General features: G+C 35.2%; 1 protein-coding gene across 1 annotated transcript; it reads left to right on the plus strand.

Annotated features, from left to right (window-relative positions):
- The first annotated feature begins 520 nt into the window (after window positions 1-520).
- LOC139868062 (uncharacterized) lies at window positions 521-14,477 on the plus strand. Its single transcript, XM_071856400.1, has 3 exons — window positions 521-682; window positions 909-1,272; window positions 14,425-14,477. Exons 1-3 carry the CDS (start codon window positions 521-523, stop codon window positions 14,475-14,477), a joined length of 579 nt encoding a protein of 192 aa, XP_071712501.1.
- Window positions 14,478-15,376: the final 899 nt, after the last annotated feature.

Consider the following 15,376-nt stretch of genomic DNA (forward strand, 5'->3'; position numbering starts at 1 on the left):
AGCTCGCACAAGTACCAAGGAGTCAAAATAAGAAGGCGGATGCGTTAAGTAAGCTGGCCGCTTTAACGTTTTCGCACTTTCAAAAGCAAGTTTGGGTTGAGGAATTGTCAAATAAATCAATAGATAATGATTTAATGGTGGCGTCCGTTGTCGAAGAATAGCCAAATTGGATGGAACCAATCTTGCAATATATCCGCAATAGTGTTTTGCAAATGATAACCGCGAAGCTCGTTTAGTTAGAGAACGAGCACCAATGTACATCATACAAAATGACATTTTGTATCGTAAGTCATATTGTGGTCCAATGATGCGGTGTGTTGGCCCAATTGAAGCAGAAATGATAATTGATGAAGTGCATAACGGTTCCTGCGCATTGCATTCAGGTTATAAAACTATCGCGGCAAAAATTATGCGAATGGGTTACTTTTGGCAATCCTTATACCGCGATGTTGCAAGGATTGTTAAGCGTTGCAAAAGTTGCTAAAGGCATGCTCCACAGAATCGGATGCCAAGGCATGATATGATCCCCGTTAATTCGCCATGGCCATTTCATAAGTGGGCTATTGACATTGTAGGAGCATTTCCCGCAGGTCCTGGAAATGTCAAATTCTTAATTGTGGCAATTGACTGTTTTACAAAATGGGTTGAAGCAAAGGCGATTCGCACTATCACTGGAGTGCAAGTGCGTAATTTTGTATGGGAGTATATTGTTTGCAGATTTGGTATTCCACGGGAGTTGGTCAACGATAATGGTGCTCAAATAGCGAAAGATCCTTTTAAAACATGGTGCATTGATTTAAATATAATCTAAAAGTTTACATCAGTGGTGCATCCACAGGCTAATGGCTTGTGTGAAGTAACCAATCGCGACATTGTGAGCGGTATTAAAAAGAGGGCGAACTGGTTAGGTGGATGAGCTACCCAATGTATTATGGGAACATCGTACCACTTTCAAGAAGAGCACAGGGGAAACACCCTTTAGTTTTGTATATGGCTCTGAAGCAGTAATACCCGCTGAAATTCTTGTGCCAACGCATAGAGTTGCTAACTTTGATGAGGAAGCAAATGAAGGCGCATTGGGCGAAAATTTGAATTTTATAGAAGATCGAAAGTTAATGGCTGCTATCAGAGAGGCAAATAATAAACAGCAAATCACCAAATATTACAACAAAAGTGTACGCGCTTTGTCTTTTAGTGTAGGTGAATGGGTGCTGCGAAACAATGATGCGAGTAGAGCAGAAAAACTTGGCAAATTAGGACCTAACTGGGAAGGTCCTTATTGTAGTGACCCGAACTTTTTCATGTTTATATATATTAATTGAGATTGATATTTACATGATTAAATGTTTCCAACATGTTAAGCAATCAAACTTGTTAAGACTTGATTAATTGAAATATGTTTCATATAGACAATTGACCACCCAAGTTGACCGGTGATTCACGAACGTTAAAACTTGTAAAAACTATATGATGACATATATATGGATATATATATAGTTTACATGATATTATGATAAGTAAACATATCATTAAGTATATTAACAATGAACTACATATGTAAAAACAAGACTATTAACTTAATGATTTTTAATCGAGACATATATGTAACGATTATCGTTGTAAAGACATTTAATGTATATATATATATCATATTAAGAGATATTCATACATGATAATATCATGATAATATAATAATTTAAAATCTCATTTTATATTATAAACATTGGGTTAACAACATTTAACAAGATCGTTATCCTAAAGGTTTCAAAACAACACTTACATGTAACGACTAACGATGACTTAACGACTCAGTTAAAATGTATATACATGTAGTGTTTTAATATGTATTTATACACTTTTGAAAGACTTCAAGACACTTATCAAAATACTTCTACTTAACAAAAATGCTTACAATTACATCCTCGTTCAGTTTCATCAACAATTCTACTCGTATGCACCCGTATTCGTACTCGTACAATACACAGCTTTTAGATGTATGTACTATTGGTATATACACTCCAATGATCAGCTCTTAGCAGCCCATGTGAGTCACCTAACACATGTGGGAACCATCATTTGGCAACTAGCATGAAATATCTCATAAAATTACAAAAATATGAGTAATCATTCATGACTTATTTACATGAAAACAAAATTACATATCCTTTATATCTAATCCATACACCAACGACCAAAAATACCTACAAACACTTTCATTCTTCAATTTTCTTCATCTAATTGATCTCTCTCAAGTTCTATCTTCAAGTTCTAAGTGTTCTTCATAAATTCCAAAAGTTCTAGTTTCATAAAATCAAGAATACTTTCAAGTTTGCTAGCTCACTTCCAATCTTGTAAGGTGATCATCCAACCTCAAGAAATCTTTATTTCTTACAGTAGGTTATCATTCTAATACAAGGTAATAATCATATTCAAACTTTGGTTCAATTTCTATAACTATAACAATCTTATTTCAAGTGATGATCTTACTTGAACTTGTTTTCGTGTCATGATTCTGCTTCAAGAACTTCGAGCCATCCAAGGATCCATTGAAGCTAGATCCATTTTTCTCTCTTCCAGTAGGTTTATCCAAGGAAATTAAGGTAGTAATGATGTTCATAACATCATTCGATTCATACATATAAAGCTATCTTATTCGAAGGTTTAAACTTGTAATCACTAGAACATAGTTTAGTTAATTCTAAACTTGTTCGCAAACAAAAGTTAATCCTTCTAACTTGACTTTTAAAATCAACTAAACACATGTTCTATATCTATATGATATGCTAACTTAATGATTTAAAACCTGGAAACACGAAAAACACCGTAAAACCGGATTTACGCCGTCGTAGTAACACCGCGGGCTGTTTTGGGTTAGTTAATTAAAAACTATGATAAACTTTGATTTAAAAATTGTTATTCTGAGAAAATAATTTTTATTATGAACATGAAACTATATCCAAAAATTATGGTTAAACTCAAAGTGGAAGTATGTTTTCTAAAATGGTCATCTAGACGTCGTTCTTTCGACTGAAATGACTACCTTTACAAAAACAACTTGTAACTTATTTTTACGACTATAAACCTATACTTTTTCTGTTTAGATTCATAAAATAGAGTTCAAAATGAAACCATAGCAATTTGATTCACTCAAAACGGATTTAAAATGAAGAAGTTATGGGTAAAACAAGATTGGATAATTTTTCTCATTTTAGCTACGTGAAAATTGGTAACAAATCTATTCCAACCATAACTTAATCAACTTGTATTGTATATTATGTAATCTTGAGATACCATAGACACGTATACAATGTTTCGACCTATCATATCAACACATCTATATATATTTCAGAACAACCATAGACACTCTATATGTGAATGTTGGAGTTAGCTATACAGGGTTGAGGTTGATTCCAAAATATATATAGTTTGAGTTGTGATCAATACTGAGATACGTATACACTGGGTCGTGGATTGATTCAAGATAATATTTATCGATTTATTTCTGTACATCTAATTGTGGACAACTAGTTGTAGGTTACTAACGAGGACAGCTGACTTAATAAACTTAAAACATCAAAATATATTAAAAGTGTTGAAAATATATTTTGAACATACTTTGATATATATGTATATATTGTTATAGGTTCGTGAATCAACCAGTGGCCAAGTCTTACTTCCCGACGAAGTAAAAATCTGTGAAAGTGAGTTATAGTCCCACTTTTAAAATCTAATATTTTTGGGATGAGAATACATGCAGGTTTTATAAATGATTTACAAAATAGACACAAGTACGTGAAACTACATTCTATGGTTGAATTATCGAAATCGAATATGCCCCTTTTTATTAAGTCTGGTAATCTAAGAATTAGGGAACAGACACCCTAATTGACGCGAATCCTAAAGATAGATCTATCGGGCCCAACAAGCCCCATCCAAAGTACCGGATGCTTTAGTACTTCGAAATTTATATCATATCCGAAGGGTGTCCCGGAATGATGGGGATATTCTTATATATGCATCTTGTTAATGTTGGTTACCAGGTGTTCACCATATGAATGATTTTTATCTCTATGTATGGGATGTGTATTGAAATATGAAATCTTGTGGTCTATTATTATGATTTGATATATATAGGTTAAACCTATAACTCACCAACATTTTTGTTGACGTTTTTAGCATGTTTATTCTCAGGTGATTATTAAGAGCTTCCGCTGTCGCATACTTAAATAAGGACGAGATTTGGAGTCCATGCTTGTATGATATTGTGTAAAAACTGCATTCAAGAAACTTATTTTGTTGTAACATATTTGTATTGTAAACCATTATGTAATGGTCGTGTGTAAACAGGATATTTTAGATTATCATTATTTGATAATCTACGTAAATCTTTTTAAACCTTTATTGATGAAATAAAGGTTATGGTTTGTTTTAAAATGAATGCAGTCTTTGAAAAACGTCTCATATAGAGGTCAAAACCTCGCAACGAAATCAATTAATATGGAACGTTTTTAATCAATAAGAACGGGACATTTCAGTTGGTATCAGAGCGTTGGTCTTAAAGAACCAGAAAATTTGCATTAGTTTGTCTTATCGAGTTTGTTAGGATGCATTAGTGAGTCTGGACTTCGACCGTGTTTTCTTTAAAAATGATTGCTTAACATTTTTGTTGGAAACTATATATTTTTAACATATGAATATTATGTGATATATTAATCTCTTAACGTGTTTGATATTATGTGATAGATGTCTACCTCTAGAACAAGTTCTATTGACTCACCTAATAATAATGAAGAGTCAAATGTAAATTGGAATGATTCGTGGACTGATTCACAAGTTCCCGAAGAGGAACCGGAAGAAGAGTCGGAACCGGAAGAAGAATCGGAACCGGAAGAAGAATCGGAACCGGAAGAAGAAATAGAACCGGTAGGGGAAATAATAAAACGGTTAAGTAAAAGAGAATCCTCAACCAACCGACCAAGGTTAATTATGGTCAATGGGGTTTCCGCCAAGGAAGCAAAATATTGGGAGGATTACCAATTCTCCGATGAATCAGATTCTGACGAGAATTTCGATGATGTTATAGAAATTACCCCAACTGAATTTAAAAAGGCAAAAGAAAATAATAAGGGAAAGGGCATAAAAATAGAGAAATCTAATTCCAACCCCGATGAACTTTATATGTATCATCAACCCCCGAAGTCCTTAAGTTGTAACAATGACCCGGGAACCTCTAAACCACCAGGTTTTTCTAAACCAATGTGGACAACGACGGCTCGTATTAGGGGAACATCATATATCCCTAGAAACTTGGCAAAACGAACCAAAACCGAAGAAGAAGAAACAAGCGAGTCGGAATAAGATAGTTGTATTCGTGTGGTGTAATATATGTAATATAGTGTGCTTATGCTTTATGATATATGTAAAAATTGCTTGTATTAATAAGTATTTATTTTTTATGAATCTAACTCTTGTCTATTTTACAGTTTAAAAACACAAAATGGATAGACAACCCAATATTTTAAGAGACCTACCCGGAGACATGATTGATGAAATCCTGTCTAGAGTCGGTCAGAATTCCTCGGCACAACTATTTAAGGCGAGATCAGTTTGTAAGACATTCGAAGAACGTTCCAAGAATGTCTTGGTTTATAAGAGACTTTCGTTTGAAATATGGGGGATATCACATTGGGAAACCCATAAGTTACGATGTGTTTACTTTGACGCATATATTGCGGGAAACCCAAATGCTATGTTACGCAACGGGTTAAGAAATTATTTTGACTCAATGTATCCGAATATAGGACTTCATGATTTAGAAAAAGCGGCTAACATGCACCATAAAGAAGCATGCTATGCTTACGGATTAGTAATGTTCGCTTCTCACCAAAGTGAGAACAAGAACATCGGGCTACAACTATTAAACAAAACGTTCCCACAAGTGACGGAGTCGGTAATTGGGGTAAGAAATGAGGTTTTTAGATTGTTACGGGACTGTTGGACATTACGTAACCCTCGTCCCTTTGACGATGTTACAACACGATGTCTTATCAACGGCCATAACGGTTATGTTCCACAAGACCATGGATGGGAAGTAATCCTAGTAAAACCAGAATGCATGACTTGTTTCTGGACGTATGAATTACGTGTCTTTATTGCCTTTGCTGAACGACTTGTGTACTAGCTAGAATTATCTTCACAACCATCTTGTATCAAATTTATTGTGTGCTATATTTCATGCTATATGTAAAATAAGCGGTATTGTAAGTTTGTAAAATATTGTGTAAAAGTTTAAACGCGAAATATTATTATAATCAGTTTTTCATATAGAATTGTAGTAGTTGAATTGTATATTAGCTACTAAGTATGAACTTAACGGGTAGGTACTACCCGAATTTAAACTTATAAAACGCTAATATGAAGAAAAAGCTTTTATAAATGAGTTCATATTATGCTACAAAATACTATTAACTACTCTTAATATTCTGTATGATTAACTTGTTCCATTTGACTATTTTGAAGGAAATGGCACCTACTACTCGACACACCGTGAATATGAATGAAGAGGAATTCCGTACTTTTCTAGCTTCAAATATAGCCGCAGTACAGGCTGCACTACATACCAACAATAACCTTGGATCTGGCAGTACAGGAAATCGTGTAAGATGCACCTACAAAGAATTCACTGCCTGCAAACCTTTGGAATTTGATGGAACCGAAGGACCGATCGGATTGAAACGGTGGACCGAGAAGGTCGAATCGGTGTTTGCCATAAGTAAGTGTACTGAATAGGACAAAGTGAAGTACGCTACGCATACCTTCACAGGTTCTGCGTTAACATGGTGGAATACCTATCTAGAGCAAGTGGGACAAGACGATGCGTACGCACTACCGTGGTCAGCATTCAAGCACTTGATGAACGAGAAGTACCGTCCCAGAACCGAGGTCAATAAGCTCAAGACAGAACTTAGAGGGTTACGAACCCAAGGATTTGATATTACCACGTACGAAAGACGATTCACAGAATTGTGCCTATTGTGTCCGGGAGCGTTCGAAGATGAGGAAGAGAAGATCGACGCATTTGTGAAAGGATTACCGGAAAGAATCCAAGAAGATATAAGTTCACACGAGCCCGCCTCCATACAACAGGCATGTAGAATGGCTCACAAACTAGTGAACCAGATTGAAGAAAGAATTAAAGAACAGACTGCTGAAGAGGCCAATGTGAAGCAAGTCAAAAGAAAGTGGGAGGAAAACGGTGATAAGAATCACCAATACAACAACAACAGCAATTACAACAATAATCGCAATAATTATCCCAACAATCGCAACATCAATCGCAACTACAACAAACGGCCCAACAACAACAACAACAACAACAACAACTACAACAATCATCCCAACAACAATAATAACTGCAACAACAACAACAATCAGAAGCAGCTATGCCAAAGGTGTGAAAAGTATCACTCGGGGTTCTGCACCAAATTTTGCAACAAGTGTAAAAGAAATGGTCATAGCGCGGTGAAGTGTGAGGTCTATGGACCAGGGGTTAATAGAACGAAAGGAACAAATGGTGTCGGAACGAGTAATGGCTGAGCAACTAGTGTCGGAGCAAGTTATGCCAATGTAGTTTGTTATAAATGTGGAAAACTGGGCCACATTATTAGAAATTGCCCGAACCAGGAGAACACGAATGGACAAGGCCGCGGAAGAGTTTTCAATATTAATGCGGCAGAGGCACAGGAAGACCCGGAGCTTGTTATGGGTACGTTTCTTATTGACAATAAATCTGCTTACGTTTTATTTGATTCAGGTGCGGATAGAAGCTATATGAGTAGAGATTTTTGTGCTAAATTAAGTTGTCCATTGACGCTGTTGGATAGTAAATTTTTACTCGAATTAGCAAACGGTAAATTAATTTCAGCAGATTATATATGCCGGAATCGAGAAATTAAACTCGATAGCGAAATATTTAAGATTGATTTGATACCCGTAGAGTTAGGGAGTTTTGATGTAATAGTTGGCATGGACTGGCTGAAGAAGGTGAAAGCAGAGATCGTATGTTATAAAAATGCAATTCGCATTGTACGAGAAGAAGGAGAACCCTTAATGGTGTACGGAGAAAAGGGCAACACGAAGCTACATATTATTAGTAATTTGAAGGCACAAAAACTAATAAGAAAAGGTTGCTATGCTGTTCTAGCACACGTCGAGAAAGTACAAACTGAAGAAAAGAGCATCAATGATGTTCCCATTGCAAAAGAATTTCCCGATGTATTTCCGAAAGAATTACCGGGATTACCCCCACAACGATCCGTTGAATTTCAAATAGATCTTGTACCAGGAGCTGCACCAATAGCTCGTGCTCCTTACAGACTCGCACCCAGCGAGATGAAAGAACTGCAAAGCCAATTACAAGAACTTTTAGAGCGTGGTTTCATTCGACCAAGCACATCACCGTGGGGAGCTCCTGTTTTGTTTGTCAAGAAGAAAGATGGTACATTCAGGTTGTGTATCGACTACCGAGAGTTGAACAAACTTACCATCAAGAACCGCTACCCACTACCGAGAATCGACGACTTATTTGATCAACTACAAGGCTCGTCTGTTTATTCAAAGATTGACTTACGTTCCGGGTATCATCAAATGCGGGTGAAAGAAGATGATATTCCAAAGACTGCTTTTAGAACACGTTACGGTCATTACGAGTTTATGGTCATGCCGTTTGGTTTAACTAATGCACCAGCTGTGTTCATGGACCTTATGAACCGAGTGTGTGGACCATACCTTGACAAGTTTGTCATTGTTTTCATTGATGACATACTTATTTACTCAAAGAATGACCAAGAACACGGTGAACATTTGAGAAAGGTATTAGAAGTATTGAGGAAGGAAGAATTGTACGCTAAGTTTTCAAAGTGTGCATTTTGGTTGGAAGAAGTTCAATTCCTCTGTCACATAGTGAACAAAGAAGGTATTAAGGTGGATCCGGCAAAGATAGAAACTGTTGAAAAGTGGGAAACCCCGAAAACTCCGAAACACATACGCCAGTTTTTAGGACTAGCTGGTTACTACAGAAGGTTCATCCAAGACTTTTCCAGAATAGCAAAACCCTTGACTGCATTAACGCATAAAGGGAAGAAATTTGAATGGAATGATGAACAAGAGAAAGCGTTTCAGTTATTGAAGAAAAAGCTAACTACGGCACCTATATTGTCATTGCCTGAAGGGAATGATGATTTTGTGATTTATTGTGACGCATCAAAGCAAGGTCTCGGTTGTGTATTAATGCAACGAACAAAGGTGATTGCTTATGCGTCTAGACAATTGAAGATTCACGAACAAAATTATACGACGCATGATTTGGAATTAGGAGCGGTTGTTTTTGCATTAAAGACTTGGAGGTACTACTTATATGGGGTCAAAAGTATTATATATACCGACCACAAAAGTCTTCAACACATATTTAATCAGAAACAACTGAATATGAGGCAGCGTAGGTGGATTGAATTGTTGAATGATTACGACTTTGAGATTCGTTACCACCCAGGGAAGGCAAATGTGGTAGCCGATGCCTTGAGCAGGAAGGACAGAGAACCCATTCGAGTAAAATCTATGAATATAATGATTCATAATAACCTTACTACTCAAATAAAGGAGGCGCAACAAGGAGTTTTAAAAGAGGGAAATTTAAAGGATGAAATACCCAAAGGATCGGAGAAGCATCTTAATATTCAGGAAGACGAAACCCGGTATAGGGCTGAAAGGATTTGGGTACCAAAATTTGGAGATATGAGAGAAATGGTACTTAGAGAAGCTCATAAAACCAGATACTCAATAGATCCAGGAACGGGGAAGATGTACAAGGATCTCAAGAAACATTTTTGGTGGCCGGGTATGAAAGCCGATGTTGCTAAATACGTAGGAGAATGTTTGACGTGTTCTAAGGTCAAAGCTGAGCATCAGAAACCATCAGGTCTACTTCAACAACCCGAAATCCCGGAATGGAAATGGGAAAACATTACCATGGATTTCATCACTAAATTGCCAAGGACTGCAAGTGGTTTTGATACTATTTGGGTAATAGTTGATCGTCTCACCAAATCAGCACACTTCCTGCCAATAAGAGAAGATGACAAGATGGAGAAGTTAGCACGACTGTATTTGAAGGAAGTCATCTCCAGACATGGAATACCAATCTCTATTATCTCTGATAGGGATGGCAGATTTATTTCAAGATTCTGGCAGACATTACAGCAAGCATTAGGAACTCGTCTAGACATGAGTACTGCCTATCATCCACAAACTGATGGGCAGAGTGAAAGGACGATACAAACGCTTGAAGACATGCTACGAGCATGTGTTATTGATTTCGAAAACAGTTGGGATCGACATCTACCATTAGCAGAATTTTCCTACAACAACAGCTACCATTCAAGCATTGAGATGGCGCCGTTTGAAGCACTTTATGGTAGAAAGTGCGGGTCTCCGATTTGTTGGAGTGAAGTGGGGGATAGACAGATTACGGGTCCGGAGATTATACAAGAAACTACCGAGAAGATCATCCAAATTCAACAACGGTTGAAAACCGCCCAAAGTCGATAAAAGAGCTACGCTGACATTAAAAGAAAAGATATAGAATTTGAAATTGGAGAGATGGTCATGCTTAAAGTTGCACCTTGGAAAGGCGTTGTTCGATTTGGTAAACGAGGGAAATTAAATCCAAGGTATATTGGACCATTCAAGATTATTGATCGTGTCGGACCAGTAGCTTACCGACTTGAGTTACCTCAACAACTCGCGGCTGTACATAACACTTTCCACGTCTCGAATTTGAAGAAATGTTTTGCTAAAGAAGATCTCACTATTCCGTTAGATGAAATCCAAATCAACGAAAAACTTCAATTCATCGAAGAACCCGTCGAAATAATGGATCGTGAGGTTAAAAGACTTAAGCAAAACAAGATACCAATTGTTAAGGTTCGATGGAATGCTCGTAGAGGACCCGAGTTCACCTGGGAGCATGAAGATCAGATGAAGAAGAAATACCCGCATCTATTTCCAGAAGATTCGTCAACACCTTCAACAGCTTAAAATTTCAGGACGAAATTTATTTAACGGGTAGGTACTGTAGTGACCCGAACTTTTTCATGTTAATATATATTAATTGAGATTGATATTTACATGATTAAATGTTTCCAACATGTTAAGCAATCAAACTTGTTAAGACTTGATTAATTGAAATATGTTTCATATAGACAATTGACCACCCAAGTTGACCGGTGATTCACGAACGTTAAAACTTGTAAAAACTATATGATGACATATATATGGATATATATATAGTTAACATGATATTATGATAAGTAAACATATCATTAAGTATATTAACAATGAACTACATATGTAAAAACAAGACTATTAACTTAATGATTTTTAATCGAGACATATATGTAACGATTATCGTTGTAAAGACATTTAATGTATATATATATCATATTAAGAGATATTCATACATGATAATATCATGATAATATAATAATTTAAAATCTCATTTGATATTATAAACATTGGGTTAACAACATTTAACAAGATCGTTAACCTAAAGGTTTCAAAACAACACTTACATGTAACGACTAACGATAACTTAACGACTCAGTTAAAATGTATATACATGTAGTGTTTTAATATGTATTTATACACTTTTGAAAGACTTCAAGACACTTATCAAAATACTTCTACTTAACAAAAATGCTTACAATTACATCCTCGTTCAGTTTCATCAACAATTCTACTCGTATGCACCCGTATTCGTACTCGTACAATACACAGCTTTTAGATGTATGTACTATTGGTATATACACTCCAATGATCAGCTCTTAGCAGCCCATGTGAGTCACCTAACACATGTGGGAACCATCATTTGGCAACTAGCATGAAATATCTCATAAAATTACAAAAATATGAGTAATCATTCATGACTTATTTACATGAAAACAAAATTACATATCCTTTATATCTAATCCATACACCAACGACCAAAAACACCTACAAACACTTTCATTCTTCAATTTTCTTCATCTAATTGATCTCTCTCAAGTTCTATCTTCAAGTTCTAAGTGTTCTTCATAAATTCCAAAAGTTCTAGTTTCATAAACTCAAGAATACTTTCAAGTTTGCTAGCTCACTTCCAATCTTGTAAGGTGATCATCCAACCTCAAGAAATCTTTATTTCTTACAGTAGGTTATCATTCTAATACAAGGTAATAATCATATTCAAACTTTGGTTCAATTTCTATAACTATAACAATCTTATTTCAAGTGATGATCTTACTTGAACTTGTTTTCGTGTCATGATTCTGCTTCAAGAACTTCGAGCCATCCAAGGATCTATTGAAGCTAGATCCATTTTTCTCTCTTCCAGTAGGTTTATCCAAGGAAATTAAGGTAGTAATGATGTTCATAACATCATTCGATTCATACATATAAAGCTATCTTATTCGAAGGTTTAAACTTGTAATCACTAGAACATAGTTTAGTTAATTCTAAACTTGTTCGCAAACAAAAGTTAATCCTTCTAACTTGACTTTTAAAATCAACTAAACACATGTTCTATATCTATATGATATGCTAACTTAATGATTTAAAACCTGGAAACACGAAAAACACCGTAAAACCGGATTTACGCCGTCGTAGTAACACCGCGGGCTGTTTTGGGTTAGTTAATTAAAAACTATGATAAACTTTGATTTAAAAATTGTTATTCTGAGAAAATAATTTTTATTATGAACATGAAACTATATCCAAAAATTATGGTTAAACTCAAAGTGGAAGTATGTTTTCTAAAATGGTCATCTAGACGTCGTTCTTTCGACTGAAATGACTACCTTTACAAAAACGACTTGTAACTTATTTTTCCGACTATAAACCTATACTTTTTCTGTTTAGATTCATAAAATAGAGTTCAAAATGAAACCATAGCAATTTGATTCACTCAAAACGGATTTAAAATAAAGAAGTTATGGGTAAAACAAGATTGGATAATTTTTCTCATTTTAGCTACGTGAAAATTGGTAACAAATCTATTCCAACCATAAGTTAATCAACTTGTATTGTATATTATGTAATCTTGAGATACCATAGACACGTATACAATGTTTCGACCTATCATGTCGACACATCTATATATATTTCGGAACAACCATAGACACTCTATATGTGAATGTTGGAGTTAGCTATACAGGGTTGAGGTTGATTCCAAAATATATATAGTTTGAGTTGTGATCAATACTGAGATACGTATACACTGGGTCGTGGATTGATTCAAGATAATATTTATCGATTTATTTCTGTACATCTAATTGTGGACAACTAGTTGTAGGTTACTAACGAGGGCAGCTGACTTAATAAACTTAAAACATCAAAATATATTAAAAGTGTTGTAAATATATTTTGAACATACTTTGATATATATGTATATATTGTTATAGGTTCGTGAATCAACCAGTGGCCAAGTCTTACTTCCCGACGAAGTAAAAATCTGTGAAAGTGAGTTATAGTCCCACTTTTAAAATCTAATATTTTTGGGATGAGAATACATGCAGGTTTTATAAATGATTTACAAAATAGACACAAGTACGTGAAACTACATTCTATGGTTGAATTATCGAAATCGAATATGCCCCTTTTTATTAAGTCTGGTAATCTAAGAATTAGGGAACAGACACCCTAATTGACGCGAATCCTAAAGATAGATCTATCGGGCCCAACAAGCCCCATCCAAAGTACCGGATGCTTTAGTACTTCGAAATTTATATCATATCCGAAGGGTGTCCCGGAATGATGGGGATATTCTTATATATGCATCTTGTTAATGTTGGTTACCAGGTGTTCACCATATGAATAATTTTTATCTCTATGTATGGGATGTGTATTGAAATATGAAATCTTGTGGTCTATTATTATGATTTGATATATATAGGTTAAACCTATAACTCACCAACATTTTTGTTGACGTTTTTAACATGTTTATTCTCAGGTGATTATTAAGAGCTTCCGCTGTCGCATACTTAAATAAGGACGAGATTTGGAGTCCATGCTTGTATGATATTGTGTAAAAACTGCATTCAAGAAACTTATTTTGTTGTAACATATTTGTATTGTAAACCATTATGTAATGGTCGTGTGTAAACAGGATATTTTAGATTATCATTATTTGATAATCTACGTAAAGTTTTTTAAACCTTTATTGATGAAATAAAGGTTATGGTTTGTTTTAAAATGAATGCAGTCTTTGAAAAACGTCTCATATAGAGGTCAAAACCTCGCAACGAAATCAATTAATATGGAACGTTTTTAATCAATAAGAACGGGACATTTCACTTATCAAGGCAATTAATGCAGCATGATCATATAAACTTGCAGACATAGAAGGGCGAACTCTCCCTAATGCGTGGCATGCTGCTTTATTAAAGTGATATTATGCATAACTCAGTAAAAATAAAGTGTTGGCCAATTCGCATGCGTATTCAAAGTGTAAAATGAGATGAGAAGCCTATGTTTGGTATTTTTCAATGTGTTTTCATTTTTATTTTTACAAGTCTTGATCAAACTTGTAAGAATATGAAAAGCAAACACTTGTAAGAATATGCGAAAAAGTTTGTTTGTATTGACAAACATAATCATACTTTGTGGAATGCTTAGACTTTATGAAATATTCTATAATATTTGTGTTTTATAATACTGGTATGATTCGCAAAGGCTACGTCGTGTAGTAATGAAATTGCCCACTTACGCAGAAACTAATTATCGCGAAAGGAATTTAATTTCCTAAGTATTTGATTTTGCCATACTTAGATGCTTCGCGGTGCTAATTGATTGCCTAAGGATCGTTTTGGCGGACTTAGAAGATTCATAACGTATAAATATGCGTGCATACATATTGTTTCGTAAAAGTACATACTTATTATGTGCACAATAATAAAAGTTGAAAATTGCAGAGGACAAGTCTGTGTTATGAATATTACTGATAAAAAGTGCTATATAAATAAAAGTACTTGCAGAATATGCGAATATGCGAAAATTTTATTAATGACAGCGCAAAGATAGCTGCATGCTAATTTTACACTGTACATTTATTACTTAGATAAATCAAGCTTGATGATGTCATCTGCAGTAGCATCATCCTGCTCGCTTATTGCTGTAATTTTTAGAATAGGAATATCTGCTATGTTCTCTTTTGCAGTAGCAAACGCATTTTGAGCGTCTGTTAAAGAACATAAACGGCCATCTATTGCAGATGGCAGTGGCTCTGGTAGAGGGCAGTGGGTGGCGATCTGATCCATGAATTTCACTCTTTCGCGCAGTTGTAGTGCAG

This window comes from Rutidosis leptorrhynchoides, chromosome 9, assembly GCF_046630445.1.
Source record: "Rutidosis leptorrhynchoides isolate AG116_Rl617_1_P2 chromosome 9, CSIRO_AGI_Rlap_v1, whole genome shotgun sequence".
NCBI classification, from domain to species: domain Eukaryota; kingdom Viridiplantae; phylum Streptophyta; class Magnoliopsida; order Asterales; family Asteraceae; genus Rutidosis; species Rutidosis leptorrhynchoides.

What these genes read in the sequence shown, in the direction of transcription:
- LOC139868062 (XM_071856400.1), top strand. Translation starts at nt 521, where the DNA reads ATGATCCCCGTTAATTCGCCATGGCCATTTCATAAGTGGGCTATTGAC. An exon ending in GCACTATCACTGGAGTGCAA is followed by an intron (nt 683 to 908) that starts GTGCGTAATTTT and finishes CGAACTGGTTAG; the next exon opens with GTGGATGAGCTACCCAATGT. An exon ending in ATTAGGACCTAACTGGGAAG is followed by an intron (nt 1,273 to 14,424) that starts GTCCTTATTGTA and finishes ATAAACTTGCAG; the next exon opens with ACATAGAAGGGCGAACTCTC.